Below are 14,157 nucleotides of genomic sequence, written 5' to 3'. Positions count from 1 at the left end.
ATACAAGAACATCAAATGTGTGGGAACCCTTCAGTCTTAAGGGCAGACAAGCAGACTTCCCCTCTAAAGACTCCACCAATCCAGTGGACAGTCAACCCAATGTAAAATATTTCAGCAGTCTGTTCACCAAGAATTGCTACCAGCTTCAGCTTAATCTCTGCTTTAAAGTGAACCAATTCATCACTAATTTATTTGGCTAGTAACCAGCTCAACAAACACAGGCAAGTGCATTCTTCTTATAGGCGGCTATATTTATGAACAGCAAAATTTAAGATGAGATGATCCACTGTTTGCATAACCAGGTTTGCCTTTGTAAAATTCTGTTCCCAATTTTGATGTTTCATTTAGTTTACTGTGGAACTGTCATTTACATCTCCCTTCTACTTTTAACTCTAAGCATCAGATGTAGCTCTGTAAAAGTAGTAAAAATTGGTGAACTTATTATTTCAGCAAAAGTAACAAATGTTATCCTATATTTCTTTAGCAGTTAATACTTAAATTGTCAACTTTGCTTCCTTGTATATGGGATGTGATTGATATGAAGCTTGACTATGTACTGTACTGGTAAGTTAATATCAGCTGCAGTACATAGGGGAAACCATAGGATGGCACCCCAGCAGTTCCCTGACCTGGAGGTGGGATGTATAGGTTAGTAGGAGGGTATGTAGGAGGAGCAAACAGCTGCTACGAGGCGGGGAATTCAAGCATATTAAAAGGAGCTGATATGCGAGAGAAATTGTAGGGGATTCTCCTAGGATATGGCTGAAGTGACCCGAGAAGCACTGAAACAGGTTGACAGAAAGTGACTGAAGCACAGAAAAGCCAGAGGGCGTTGTGACAGAAAAGCATTGGCGACTTCACCAGTGGCTCCCGTTTCCAGGCTTCACTGAAGACTGCAGCACAGAAAGCAAGAAGTCAGCTGCAGAGAGGGTAGAGACACTCTGAACCTTAATGTCCAAAAGGCAGTGACAGACAAAGCATCAGGAAATCAGGCACTGGATAATGGACTATTCCTTCCAGAAATGCACCGCTAAGTGTCAGGAGTCAGAGGCACGTTCGCTTCTTGGCTCCGATCTCTCTCATAAAAGGATCGAGTTAGAGCCGGAGCCAAGCTTAACCTGAAGACTTAAAAAAACCCCAAGACAACTATGACACGTTGCTCTCCCTGTCCCAGAAAAAGCCAAGGCGGCCCGTGCTTGCCGATTGAAGGTTAAAAGCCTCTCTCTCACCCATAAATTCCATCGACCTTGAGCTAACAGAGAAAGTGAGAGTGTAGAGCTAGGGAGCTGGAGCTGATGCTGATGTAGTCGGGAAGTGGCCCATATCCTCCTCCAGCTGCGGATCTGAAAGTGCACGTGGCTAACCTTTGCAGGATGGCTCCGGGGTCCCTCCCCCCCGGCTGCTGGTTCCTGTTACTGTGCGTCGGGTGCCTGGTGGTGGTTTCCTGCTCTGGCTCGCGGGAGAGAAACAGAAGCAAAAAGCTGAAAGAAAAGAAGTCGCAATGGAAAGAATACCCGCTGGGGCAAGGGGAGAACCTGAGGCTACCAGCCTCCAATGATCCGGTAAGTTGTACGTTAAAAAGATAGGATAAGAAAGAACTCGACCGGATGAGGACTTTGGAGTTAAAATTCCGCGCGTAAATTCAACAAAGCCTGTTTCAGTTGTGAATTATTGTTTTAAGAAAGTATTGCACACTGGAGAACCCAAACGAGGAGTCTTGAGTGGGGGGATAGGAAGTAGTAAGACATGCGTCTAGGCGTGTGTGTAAGGGGGTACTCAAATGTAAAATATCAAGTCCAATTGAACTCTTGAGGGCAATTGTTTAAAACAATAGGCTGAACTTAGTGTGAGAATAAATGCAGACATGAATTTGCAGATTGTTAGTGCAGTGACATAGTAAGGGGGGGGGGCAGACTGCGCCATGTGCCATTTTCACAGGGGCAATTGCGCCTCTCCGCCCCCAGTATACCCCTTGAAACGTTTGCTGGCACGAGCAGCATCTTTCACCTACTTTTTGCGCTGGCCTTGGCTCCCATCTGATGTTACTTCCCAGTCACGGGACCAGGATGTTGATGTCAGAAGGGAGCTGAGGCTGGTGCGAGCAGCTGGTGGAAGATGCTGCTTGCACCAGCGATCATTTCAAGAGGTATCTGAGGGGTGGGGAGGGATGCTCAAATGGCGGGGAAGAGCGGATGGGGTGCACATGGCGCGGCAATACCGGGTGCAAACCTCCCCTGCTACGCCACTTTCTTAGTGCTTGCTTCTGGAAGAATTACCCAGGACCAAGGCTGGCCAAGGATATCAGGGACCTTTAGTCTTGTGACCATCTCGGATCAAGGCCCTTCCTCCTAATCTTCTTCCCTACCACTTCTGCCTTATACAATATTTTCCTTCCCTTCCCTACTCTCACCTCAAGATTCCAGCATATTCACTTCCCTACACCCCCCTCCCAAGTTTCCAGCATCCTCTTTTCCCCTGCCCAACTAAAGCCAGCATTTTCCCCACTTCTCCACTTACTGACACTCATGCTTCCCTCCTCCTCCTGTGCTGCTGCTTTGCATTTCTTAAAACCCATAAGTGCATGCCTTGTGTTCTTAAGAGCATGCCAGCACGTAAAGACCTGATGCATCTTGGCCCCTCTGATGCAAACTTCCTGATATGTAAGGTGTGCCCAGGCACCCCCACCCTTGAACTCCACTTAAGTACATAAGTACATAAGTAGTCGCCTCCGCCGGGGCAGACCAGAGGTCCATCCAGCCCAGCGGTCCGCTCACGCGGCGGCCCATCAGGCATATTGCCTGAGCAGCGGTCCCTGACTAATTTTATACCTACCTCTACACTTATACCTACCTCTACACTTCTCCCTGAATTCTGCCTAGGTGGATGCCTAGTTCGCCTAGAGCATGGATTGGTCCTGCCAAGGACTCAGCTTTTGATAGCTTCCTGTATGATGAAGTGCAGGCACTGGGCTCTCAGAAGCTAACAGATTAACTGTTCCCCTTAACTATATCCATGATATCCTATTTGTCTGTCTTGTCTGTTTAGATTGTAAGCTCTCCTGAGCAGGGACTATCTTCTTTGTGACTCAGTACAGTGCTGCATACATCTGGTAACATTTTAGAAATATTAATAATAGTACCTCACTGGCCCACACTAAAAACTTCCATTGCAACTTGATTAAAAAAAAAAATGGCTGGGGGGTTGGTAATTATCTCACTAGTTATTCCCATCACTAGATCATTGATAAATACATTAAAAATCAGCAGTTCCAGCACAGACTCCTGGAGAATCCCATTATTTACCCTTCTCCATTGAGAATATTGACCATTTAACCCTACTCTCTGCTTTCTATCTTTTAATCAATTTTTAATCCATAATAGGACATTAACTCCTATATCATGACTTTCTAATTTCCAGAGGAGTCTTTCATAAAATACTTTATCAAATGCCTTTTGAAAATCAAGATACATAATATCAACCAGCTCACCTTTATCCACGTGGGATCTCTCAGAGAAAGAAAGAGATAATGGTTACTGTGGATGGGCAGATTAGATGGGCCATTTGGCCTTTATCTGCCGTCATGTTTCTATGTTTATTCACCCCTTCAAAGAAATGTAATAGATTGGTGAGGCAACTGCTACTTCATTCAAACTACACCCCAGGAATGCTCATGCACAGTTTATGTAAAACTAAGCATGCTTTTCACATGTTTGCTCATTGGCACATACAGTATATATATACCCAAATAGTTTTTCAGGAACATATTTTGGAAGTAGAAAATGGCCCTTGTGAAAGTGTGTGGCCAAATATGCAAATATAAGTATGCACATCAACAAGATGGCACATTGTTATATGTGCTCTTTGCATTATGTTTCCATTGTGAACTTACCTTAGGAAACTATATAATTATGAAACCATTATTTAACCCCTGACACAGGCAATAAGCCAAAACATGAGCCTTTTTGGGTCCTCTAATAAAGTTTGCTTCCGCTGATCCATCTGAGGACCACTGCATTACTTGTTTGCATGGGAACAAAACCAGCAGGCTGTGGGCCATAGAAGTTAATTCCAAAATTCCTGTTAATTGCACTAAAACAGTATTTTTTTGGTCATTTTTTAAAGGAAATAGTCCCAGAGAGTGCTCGCTACATAGATCCACATGATGCATGGATGCTGTTCATAAAACACTCGAATAAGGGAGTAAACAGCAAGAAAAGAAGCAAAGGGAACTCCAAGAAGTCAAAGGTGAAACTGAGCCCAGTTCCTCCAGTTATTAAATGTTTACAGATTTCATTTATATGAATAAATTACAAAACTACATTGATGACTATACTCATTGTAGAGCTCCAGGCGTATATGCACTGATACAGAATGCAATGTGCTGAATGAATGTTGTGAATTTATACTAGAACAAAGGTAGCTTCTATTTCTTAAGACTGAACCCAATACTTTTTTAAACTGTTCTGAGCTATTTTTCATATTATATATAAAAAAAAAAAGTTACTCCATGTAATTGGAATCAATTTGCACCCAGTTTACCACATCTGTCTAAATAGGGGGATTATAGAGCAGAACATACAGAGATCAATATGGGGTGGATATGTTGTCTTTATATCTTTATGCAAATTTTCAACCAGCCTATCTCTATATGTCAAACTGCTGAATATAGAGGCAGAACTTTATAAGAATAAGTTATCTGTATACCTTGTAAGTATAATATGTTTATGCATTTAAAGTTAGGATTGCTGTTTCGCTAATGAGACTTAAATAGATTAAGCTACAATATAGCAGCTGTTGTATTAATACCACACTGAGATCCATTGCATTAATAGCACACTAACTCTGGCTTTTACAAATCCGCAGTTTTCTACCATGCCTAGTGAGGTAAGTGATCCAATGCTCATAGAGGAGACTGTAGTGCAGTGATTAAATCTACAGCCTCAGCACTCTGAGGTTGTGGGTTCAAACCCGTGCTGTTCCTTATGATCCTGGGCAAGTCACTTAGGTCCAGATTCACTAAGGGCACGGGTCGGATCCGATCTGTGAGTGATCCGACCCTGTGTCCAGGGTCTGATTCACGAATCGTCCTCATTCAAATGAGGGCAATTGGAATCACGCCCCCAACCGACTGCCTGGATTGCTCTATAGTGATCCCTACGCTATCGCAGACCATCTGTAGATGGTCTACACATGTGTCACAGAACAGTGACTATTTTTTTTTTAAACTTTTAACTTTTTAGTGAGCCCATGTTAAAACCACGCGATCGCACTGCGGGGGAAGGCCGGGGCAGAAGCAAGGCAGCACTCAGGGCATTGAGCTGGAAAGTCGGGGCAGAGAGAGCTGGAAAGTCAGGGCAGAGAGAGCTGTGAAGTAGGGGCAGACAGTAGGAAAGTCGGCCAGAGAGCAGGAGATGCAGTCGGAAACGATGTGAACGACTGGTCCCCAGCAGTCGCTTGTTTGTTGATCGGCCAGCCCAGCTGGTGTTGCAGTTTTGTTTTGTTTTTTAGTGAATCGCTGTCTGCCTACATTTGAATGCTGTTTCCTCTCATTTGCATGTGTGGATCGGAGGATGATCGGGACAGAGGTTAGTGAATCAGGCCACAAAGGGGTCGCAAACCAATCATTACATGATTGGTTTGCTTAGTGAATCTAGCCCTATATTCCCCCATTGCTCCAGATACATTAGATAGATTATGAGCCCACCAGTGCAGACAGGGAAAAATGCTTGAATAACTGAATAAATTTATGTAAACCGTTCTGAGCTACCCTGCGAGAACAGTATAGAAAATTGAATAAATAATTCATATGAGTGTCAGAACATTTACCTCGCTGGCCTGCAGTAGAAACCTACCGCGGCTTTGTAAAAGGGGGCTTAAGATCCCAAAATACCACATGAGTTTTATGGGAGGCTTAAACTGAAAAAGGTTCTGCATATATGTACTATTACTACCACTTCATTTCTATAATGCTACTAGACATATGCAGTGCTGTATGAACATAGAAAGACAATCCCTGCTCAAAAGAGCTTACAATCTAGTCAAGACAGACAAACTGGATAAGAAGGTGCATCAATACACAGTGCTCAGGTAGGGGAATTATAGAGGGAATGATAACGCAGATATTGGTACTTAGCAGGTGGATTGGAGTTTGGAACTGAAAGTATCTTCAAAGAAGTAGGATTTGAGTCTGGAGTTGAATACTGAAGGCCATACTGAAATAGATATATTTTTATATGATGCTGAGTGAGGATCTGCTAAGAGGAAGACAAACTCCATTGGAATATCTTACCTGCTGGCATTCAAATTTGGGAAAAGATAAAACTTGGCCTTCAGTAGGTTATTTTATTGTCCTTCTCTTTTACTTTTTAGTTTAGTACTCTGGATTTTCAGCAAAGTCAGTTTAGGCAAAAGTGCAGCCTTTAGAGTCTCTGTTAGGGGTTTTATATAAAAAAAATGTAAAGTCTAGATTAGTATTTTAAGTTGCATTTCAGTGGCAAATAACAAGAAGCCTAAAAGTTCCACAGTAGAAGAAGGAATACCTGAGAAGACCGGAAACTGTGGAATTCAATGTTCTTGACTTGTAGAAGATATTCAAATTTTATTCACATCCACCCTACCATTTACTTGTGTGCTTACTGACTTGGATCCCCAAGGAAGGCTTGTAAGAGCCGAAACACGGACCATGTCGGGACCGTTGCTACCAACTGGGTCAGCTGCCCTTCATAGTGGATGTATTTGATTTGATTCAATTTTATTCTACAATAAAGAACAATTCAAGAACATTGTATACTACAGTTTCCGTCCTTCTCAGGTTGCATTTCAGAGCATAAGATAAAATCAGATTAGGGCACAGATAGTAGTTGAGGAAAGTCTGGGAGTACTGGTCGACAAGTCGGTGGGGCCGTCCACACAATGTGCGGCAGCGGCGAAAAGGGCGATCAGAATGCTAGGAATGATTAAGAAAGGGATCACAAACAGATCGGAGAAGGTTATCATGCCACTGTACCGGGCCATGGTATACCCTCACCTGGAATACTGCGTCCAGCACTGGTCGCCGTACATGAAAAAGGACACATTACTACTCGAAAGGGTCTGGAGATGAGCGACTAAAATGGTTTAGGGACTGGAGGAGTTGCCATACAGCTAGAGATTAGAGAAGCTGGGCCTCTTCTCCCTTGAAAAGAGGAGACTGAGAGGGGACATGATCGAAACATTCAAGATACTGAAGGGAATAGTCTTAGTAGATAAAAACAGGTTGTTCACCCTCTCCATGTTAGGGAGAACGAGAGGGCACTCTCTAAAGTTAAAAGGGGATAGATTCCATACAAAGGTAGGTAAGTTCTTCTTCACCCAGAGAGTGGTGGAAAACTGGAACACTCTTCAGGAGGCTGTTATAGGGGAAAACACCCTCCAGGGATTCAAGACAAAGTTAGACAAGTTCCTGCTGAACCGGAATGTACGCAGGTAGGGCTGATTTCAGGGCACTGGTCTTTGACCTAGGGGCTGCCGCAGTAGCGGACTATTGGGCACGATGGACCACTGGTCTGACCCATCAGTGGCAATTCTTATGTTCTTTGTTTAGTGTTTAATTCCCACCCACCCCTGGCCTGATCTTAGATTTATAGGTCCTTGAACCAATTAAAAGACTAATAAAGTAATTAGCTAATCTCTATTAGCTAGTAATTAGTTCTTAAGAAATAGTCTTAAGAAATCCTGGGAGGATAACTTACCAATTACAACATTACAAAATAATAATAAAAATTAAACATTACCATAGCCTAACATAAAGCTAGCAATCTTAAGAGACCTTAATGTACAGTACATTTTTCAACTCCCTTAGCAACTTAACAAAAAAATCACCAATATTAAGATACAGGTAGCAGTCCAGCAGCAAGAAGCAAGATGGATTCAGTCCATATGTTCGATTCAGTCCACATGTTCGATTATTTCACAGTTGGTGAGAGGTCTTATGTGTGTGCTCAGTACAAAGTGCTCCTAGCACTCAGGGGACAGATTCAATCTCTTGAGGCTAGAGTAGCAGACTTGTAGAAGCAGAGTGAGACAGTTACATAGAGGAGACCTCCGGTCTGGCAGTCTCTGTGCTGCCTCAGAGGAGGAAGGAGAGGATCACTCTCGTGAGGCAGGAATTAATCCTGTAGCTAGTATCTGGCCACCAAGGGATACAATGTCCTCTCACACTGAGGATGTGTCTCCAGGGTCTTTTGCCCAGAAGGGAAGAGTTAGGATGGATGTTATAGTGGGAAATTTGATCGTTAGGCATATAGATAGCTGGATGGCTTGTGGATATGAGGATTGCTTGGTCATTTACCTCCCTGGTGTGAAGGTGACGGACCTCACACATCACCTAGATAAGATTTTAGACAGTGCTGGGGAGGAGTCTGCTGTCTTGGTACATGTGGTCCATTGACATAGGGAAATGTGGTAGGGAGGTTCTAGGAGCCAAATTTAAGAAGTTAAAATCCAGGCCCTCCAGGGTAGCATTTTCAGAATTGCTTCCTGTTCTAGGTGCAGGAACCATGAGACAGGCAGAGCTCCAGAGTCTCAATGAGTGAATGAAGCGATGGTGCAGGGAGGAGGGTTTTAGGTTTGGTAGGAACTGGATGACATACTGGGGAAGGGGAAACTATTCATACCAGGATACAAGCTATATCACCATGATAGGGTGGATCAAATTGGTGGAGGCGTGGCATTATATGTTAAGGAGGGCTTTGAATTGAATGGACTGAAAATTCTACAGAAGAAGAAACACACCTTGGAATCCCTATAGAAATTTCAGGTGTAAAGGGGAAAAGTATAGTGATTGGAGTGTACTACCATCTGCCTGACCAGGATAAATGGACAGATGCTGAAATGTGATCAGAAATTAGGGACGATACCAAACCGGGTAACACAATAATAATGGGTGATTTCAACTACCTCAATATTGACTGGGTAAATGTAACTTCAGGGCATGATAGGGAAATAAAATTCCTTGATGAAATCAAGGACTGCTTTGTGGAGAAGCCGGTTCAGAAACAAACATGAGGTGAAGCAATTTTAGAATTGGTTTGGGAGGTAATGGTGCTGGGGCCGCTTGATAACAGTGATCATAATGTGATCAGATTTGATATAATCTCTGGAATAGGTTTACACAAGAAATCCAATACAAAGATATTTAACTTTAAAATAGGAGACTAAGATAACATGAGAAGAATGGTAAAAAAAAAAAAAAAGAAACTTCGAGAAGCAGTTGCAAAGGTCAAAAATTTAAATCAGGCATGGATGTTATTCAAAAATACCATCCGGGAAGCCCAGACTAGATATATTTCATGTATTAAAAAAGAGGAAGGAAGACAAAATGACAACCAATGTTAATGAGTGAGTTTAATGTGGTTAACGAGTGAGTTGAAGGAAGCTATAAGAGCCAAAAGAGAATCCTTCAGAAAGTGGAAGAAGGATCCAACTGAAAATAATTGTGAAATACACAAGGAATGGCAAGTCAAATGCAAGGTGCTAATAAGGAAAGCAAAGAGAGACCTTGAAAAGAAGATTGCACTGGAAGCAAAAACACACAGTAAAAACTTTTTTTAGGTATATTAAAATGAAGAAGACAGGTAGGGTAGAGAGGATTGGTTGGTCTGCTAGACAATCAAGGGATAAAAGGGGCTCTCAGGGAAGAGAAAGCCATAGCAGAGATGAAATTAATTCTTTGCTTCAGTCTTCACCGAGGAAGATGTTGGGGAGTTACCATTGCCAGAAATGGTATTCAATTCTAATGAATCAGAGAAACTCAAACAAATCTCTGTATTACTGGAAGATGTAATGAGTCAATTTAACAAATTGAACAGTAGCAAATCACCTGGACCTGATGGTATACATCCCAGAATGCTGATAGAATTGAAAAATGAACTTGCAAAGCTCTTGTTAGTAATTTGTAATATTTCCCTAAAATCCAGCATTGTACCTGAAGACTGGAGAGTGGCCAATGTGATGCCAATTTTTAAAAAGGGTTCCTGAGTTGATTGGGGAAATTCTAGATTGGTGAGTCTGAAATTTATGCAGGGCAAAATGGTAAATCCTCTATAATAAAATCCTAAGCGCGCATGCACACTTAGGACGGCGTGTTCCCTGACAATGTGATGTGTCCCTCCATGCCGAATTTCATTTTTGAACACGGAGGCAGGGAACATGCCAGCGACTCCCCCCTCCCGCCCTCACCCAGACAACAAACCGCTGCCGCTGCTGCTGCTCCCATGCGTCAGAGGGAATGTGCTACTGAGGTGGAGAGCGGTTTGCGAGGTTCGCTACAGCCAGCCGTGATCCTCAGCAGGCTGCTTTGAAGAGGAGCAGCAGCGGCGGTTCATGCCGGTGGGCCAGAAGAGGGAGCAATACAGGCAGGCAGGGGGCCAGGGCGAGAGGGAAAGGGGGCTGCTTTGGGGGGAGGGGTGTGCTGGGGAACAGAAGGGGGCCACGGAGCAGGCAGGCATGGCACAACAGGGGGCCAGGGGGAGAGGGAAAGGGGGCTGCTTTGGGGGGAGGAGTGTGCTGTGGGGCAAACAGCAATCATGCTTTGCTCTGGGAGGGGGGAACAGAAGGGGGCCACAGAGCAGGCAGGCATGGCACAACAGGGGGCCATGGGGAGAGGGAAAGGGGGCTGCTTTGGGGGGAGAGGTGTGCTGGGGGGCAGACAGCAATCATGCTTTATTCTTGGAAAGGAAAGCAACACAGACAGCATCCAAGGAGAGAGAGACAAAGAAAAAAAGACAGACAGCATCCAAGCTTTTAACCTCTAATAATGTAACTTTAACCCCCTTCCTTTCTTTTCTTTATCATCACTTTCCAGTTCGTCTTGTCAGTATCTTCAATGTACACTTCCCTTCCTCTCTTTAAACTTATTCCCTACTAGTATTATTTTTATTCTTCTTTTAATATTTTATTGTAAATCGGCTAGATTCCCGTAGATGGTATATTAAAAATTAACAAACTTGAAACAAAGAAAAAAAGACAGACAGCATCCAAGGTGAGAGAGACAAAGAAAAAAAGACAAACAGACAGCGTCCAAGGAGAGAGAGACAAAGAAAAAAGACAGACAGACAGTGTCTAAGGAGAGAGAGAGAAAGAAAGACAGACACACACATCTATTCTAGCACCCATTAATGTAACGGGTTTAAAGACTAGTACTGTTATAAAAGAACAAAATGACAGAACATATACATAAGCATGGAATAATGAGAGAAAGCCGACATGGATTTAGTCAAGGGAAATCTTGCCTCACCAATCTACTGTATTTCTTTAAAGGGGTGAATGAATGCGTGGCTAAAGGTAAGCCAGGTTCCTTTCCAATCCCTGTGGTTAACTCTTTCCGCCGTCCCTTAAGACCAACGCACAAAAAACAACGACTTCTAAAAAACCTACAACACTCAGAACCGTTGGCTCCTCTAGATCAGTGGTTCCCAACCCTGTCCTGGAGGACCCCCAGGCCATTCGGGTTTTCAGGCTAGCCCTAATGAATATGCATGGAGCAGATTTGCATGCCTGTCACTTCCATTATATGCAAATCTCTCTCATGCATATTCATTAGGGCTAGCCTGAAAACCTGATTGGCCTGGGGGTCCTCCAGGACAGGGTTGGGAACCACTGCTCTAGATCATTACAAGCTATCTGGAGCTTACCTGAACATTCATTCAGTCATGAATAAGGCACAACAGGTCAAAGACTGGATGGAAGAAACTCATCTGGATATTCTACGTCAAACTGAAACATGGTTAATCTCTGATCAGGATATCATCATAGGTGATATACTACCTTTAGACTATAAAATTATCACTTTATCAAGAATAAAAAAAAGAGGAGGTGGTTTAGTAATAATTCTCCGAGACCACTTAAAGTTCCAAGTGTTATACTCCAAATTGACTACTGACCTGGAAATTCTCACCTGTAAAATATCTAAAGAGGATTGCAAAGACAACTTGATTCTCACAATATTTTACATTCCCCCCAACAAATGGCACCTAGCAAAAGAGGAATCATACGAATTCCTCCTTGCAAACTCGGTAGCCAGTGCCTACAACTTTATAGCCGGGGATGTTAATTTACACCTCGAACAGGCAGACAATTCCAATGTAACTTTCCTTCCTTACATCATTAGGGTTCTCCAAACCATCCCCGACTAAAACCCACCAGAAAGGTCACCACTTAGATCTGATCACATTCCTTTCTAATGCCCCAATGACCCCCAGTATAAGTCTCAAAGATGAAACCTGGTCCAGTACTCCCTGGTCGGACCATCTCTTATGCAACTTTGAACTATGCTGGATTAAAAGACAACTTAAAACAAAACCAAGGAACAACTTCAAAGAGAAAACTATTTGCACAAGAGGACAGCTGAACCCGGTAGAATTTTGGACGCACTATAGCTTAATCTCCAACCCAGCTTTTGACCCTAACTTCATTTTAGGATGGAAAAACTTTAGTGATCAGGTCTTAAACGACATAGCCCCTCTGAATAAAAGTAAAAAAAGACGTTTATCAGACAACTGGTACGATACTGACTTAATGGTCTTAAAGTGAGAATTACCTAAATTGGAAAGAATATGGTGCAAAACAGGGAAAGATGAGGATAGATTACTTGGCGACTAAAGGTTAAAGAATACAAAATAATGATCAAAGAAAAGCGTAGCAAACATTACTCCCAAAAAATTAATTCTCCCACTATAAATAGACATGAACTCTTCAAAATAGTCAATTCTTTGTTTGATATTGAATTCCACAAGCGCTCCAATATAGACTCTCTTCCCCCTGCAGCGATATTAGCTGACTTTTTTGCTACAAAAATCTACAAATTGAGATCGTCTCTTGCAGGTTCAAGCATAGATTTACCTATCATGTTTCCTGCCTTAGACAAAGAAGGTAGAGCTGTTGATATGATCTGGAATCACTTTGAAAACCCAGACTGAAGCCACTTCCTCAAGCTTTACTCAAAATATGTAAAATCCAATTGCCTATTGGACAACTGCCTACCGACTATTATGAAAACAGCTCCTATCTCCTTCAAGGCTGAACTTTTTAGTTGGGTTTCATCATGCATGCGTACTGGTAAATTCCCGGAGGAACTTGGACATATCCTCGTAACTCCTATTATCAAAAACCCAAAGGAGTCCGCTTCCTTGGCGGCCAACTACAGACCCATTGCCAACATACCATTCTTTCTTAAACTAATGGAAGGTCTGGTTAACATCAACCTCACAGAATATTTAGAGAAGTTTAACATTCTACACGATTCTCAATCTGGCTTCCGAACAAATTACAACACTGAAACAGTTTTGGCCTCCATGACTGACCATCTTTTCCATTTGTTTTCCTGGGAAAAAAAGTGCACTGGTTCTGCAGTTCGACCTGAGCAATGCCTTCGACCTTGTTGATCATGACCGCCTGCTTAGGTGCCTTGATTCCATTGGCATTTCTGGACAGGTTCTAAATTGGTTCACGGGTTTCCTAAAAAATGTACATACCAGGTCTACAGTGAAGGAACCTACTCTCAAGCTTGGTCCAATCCCTGCGGAGTGCCACAGGGCTCCCCACTCTCCCTCTCACTTTTCAATATCTACATGGCGTCACTGGGAAATATGGTATCCGATTTAAAACTGAAATCGTACAAATATGCGGATGTTATAACAATTATTATTCCCATAACCTCATTGACCCAAGAGACAGAACAATTCATCTCATCCGTCCTTACCAAGGTAGAACACTCCAAACTAAAACTGAATCCCGAAAAAACCAAGATCTTCTTGGCAAGTCCCAATAACAAGATCGTGAACACCTCCTTGAGACTAATTGGATCAGATTACCCAATTAATCTCACAACCAAAATCCTTGGCGTCACCCTGGACTGAAGCCTGACGTTTGAAGATCACACTAATGCTCAAGTCAAATAATGCTTTCTCACTCTATAGAAACTTTGCACCATTAAACAATACTTCGATTTCTTTTCCTTTCGACTGCTGGTTCAATCCCTGATCTTAAGTACCTTAGACTACTGCAATATTATATACTTAGGATCTCTCAAGAAAACCATCAAACGGCTAAGAGCCATCCAAAATGCTGCAGTCCATCTCATTTATGGCCTCAAGAAATCAGACCATGTAAGCCCATTAT

The 14,157-nt window shown here is 42.7% G+C and overlaps 1 protein-coding gene across 1 annotated transcript in view; it reads left to right on the top strand.

Moving 5' to 3' along the window:
- Positions 1 to 717: 717 nt before the first annotated feature.
- Positions 718 to 14,157, top strand: part of ERFE (erythroferrone) — an 89,484-nt gene continuing 76,044 nt past the window's right edge. The window contains exons 1-2 of the mRNA XM_033958454.1: positions 718 to 1,562; positions 4,123 to 4,245. Of these exons, the coding sequence (XP_033814345.1) occupies positions 1,374 to 1,562; positions 4,123 to 4,245 (312 nt within the window). The 5' untranslated portion in view covers positions 718 to 1,373. The remainder of the gene's footprint in view (positions 1,563 to 4,122; positions 4,246 to 14,157) is intronic.

The sequence above is a fragment of the Geotrypetes seraphini genome, chromosome 9 (assembly GCF_902459505.1).
Source record: "Geotrypetes seraphini chromosome 9, aGeoSer1.1, whole genome shotgun sequence".
Lineage (NCBI taxonomy): Eukaryota > Metazoa > Chordata > Amphibia > Gymnophiona > Dermophiidae > Geotrypetes > Geotrypetes seraphini.
Note: the sequence above shows the minus strand (reverse complement) of the source record. Positions and strands in the feature narration are given on the sequence as shown.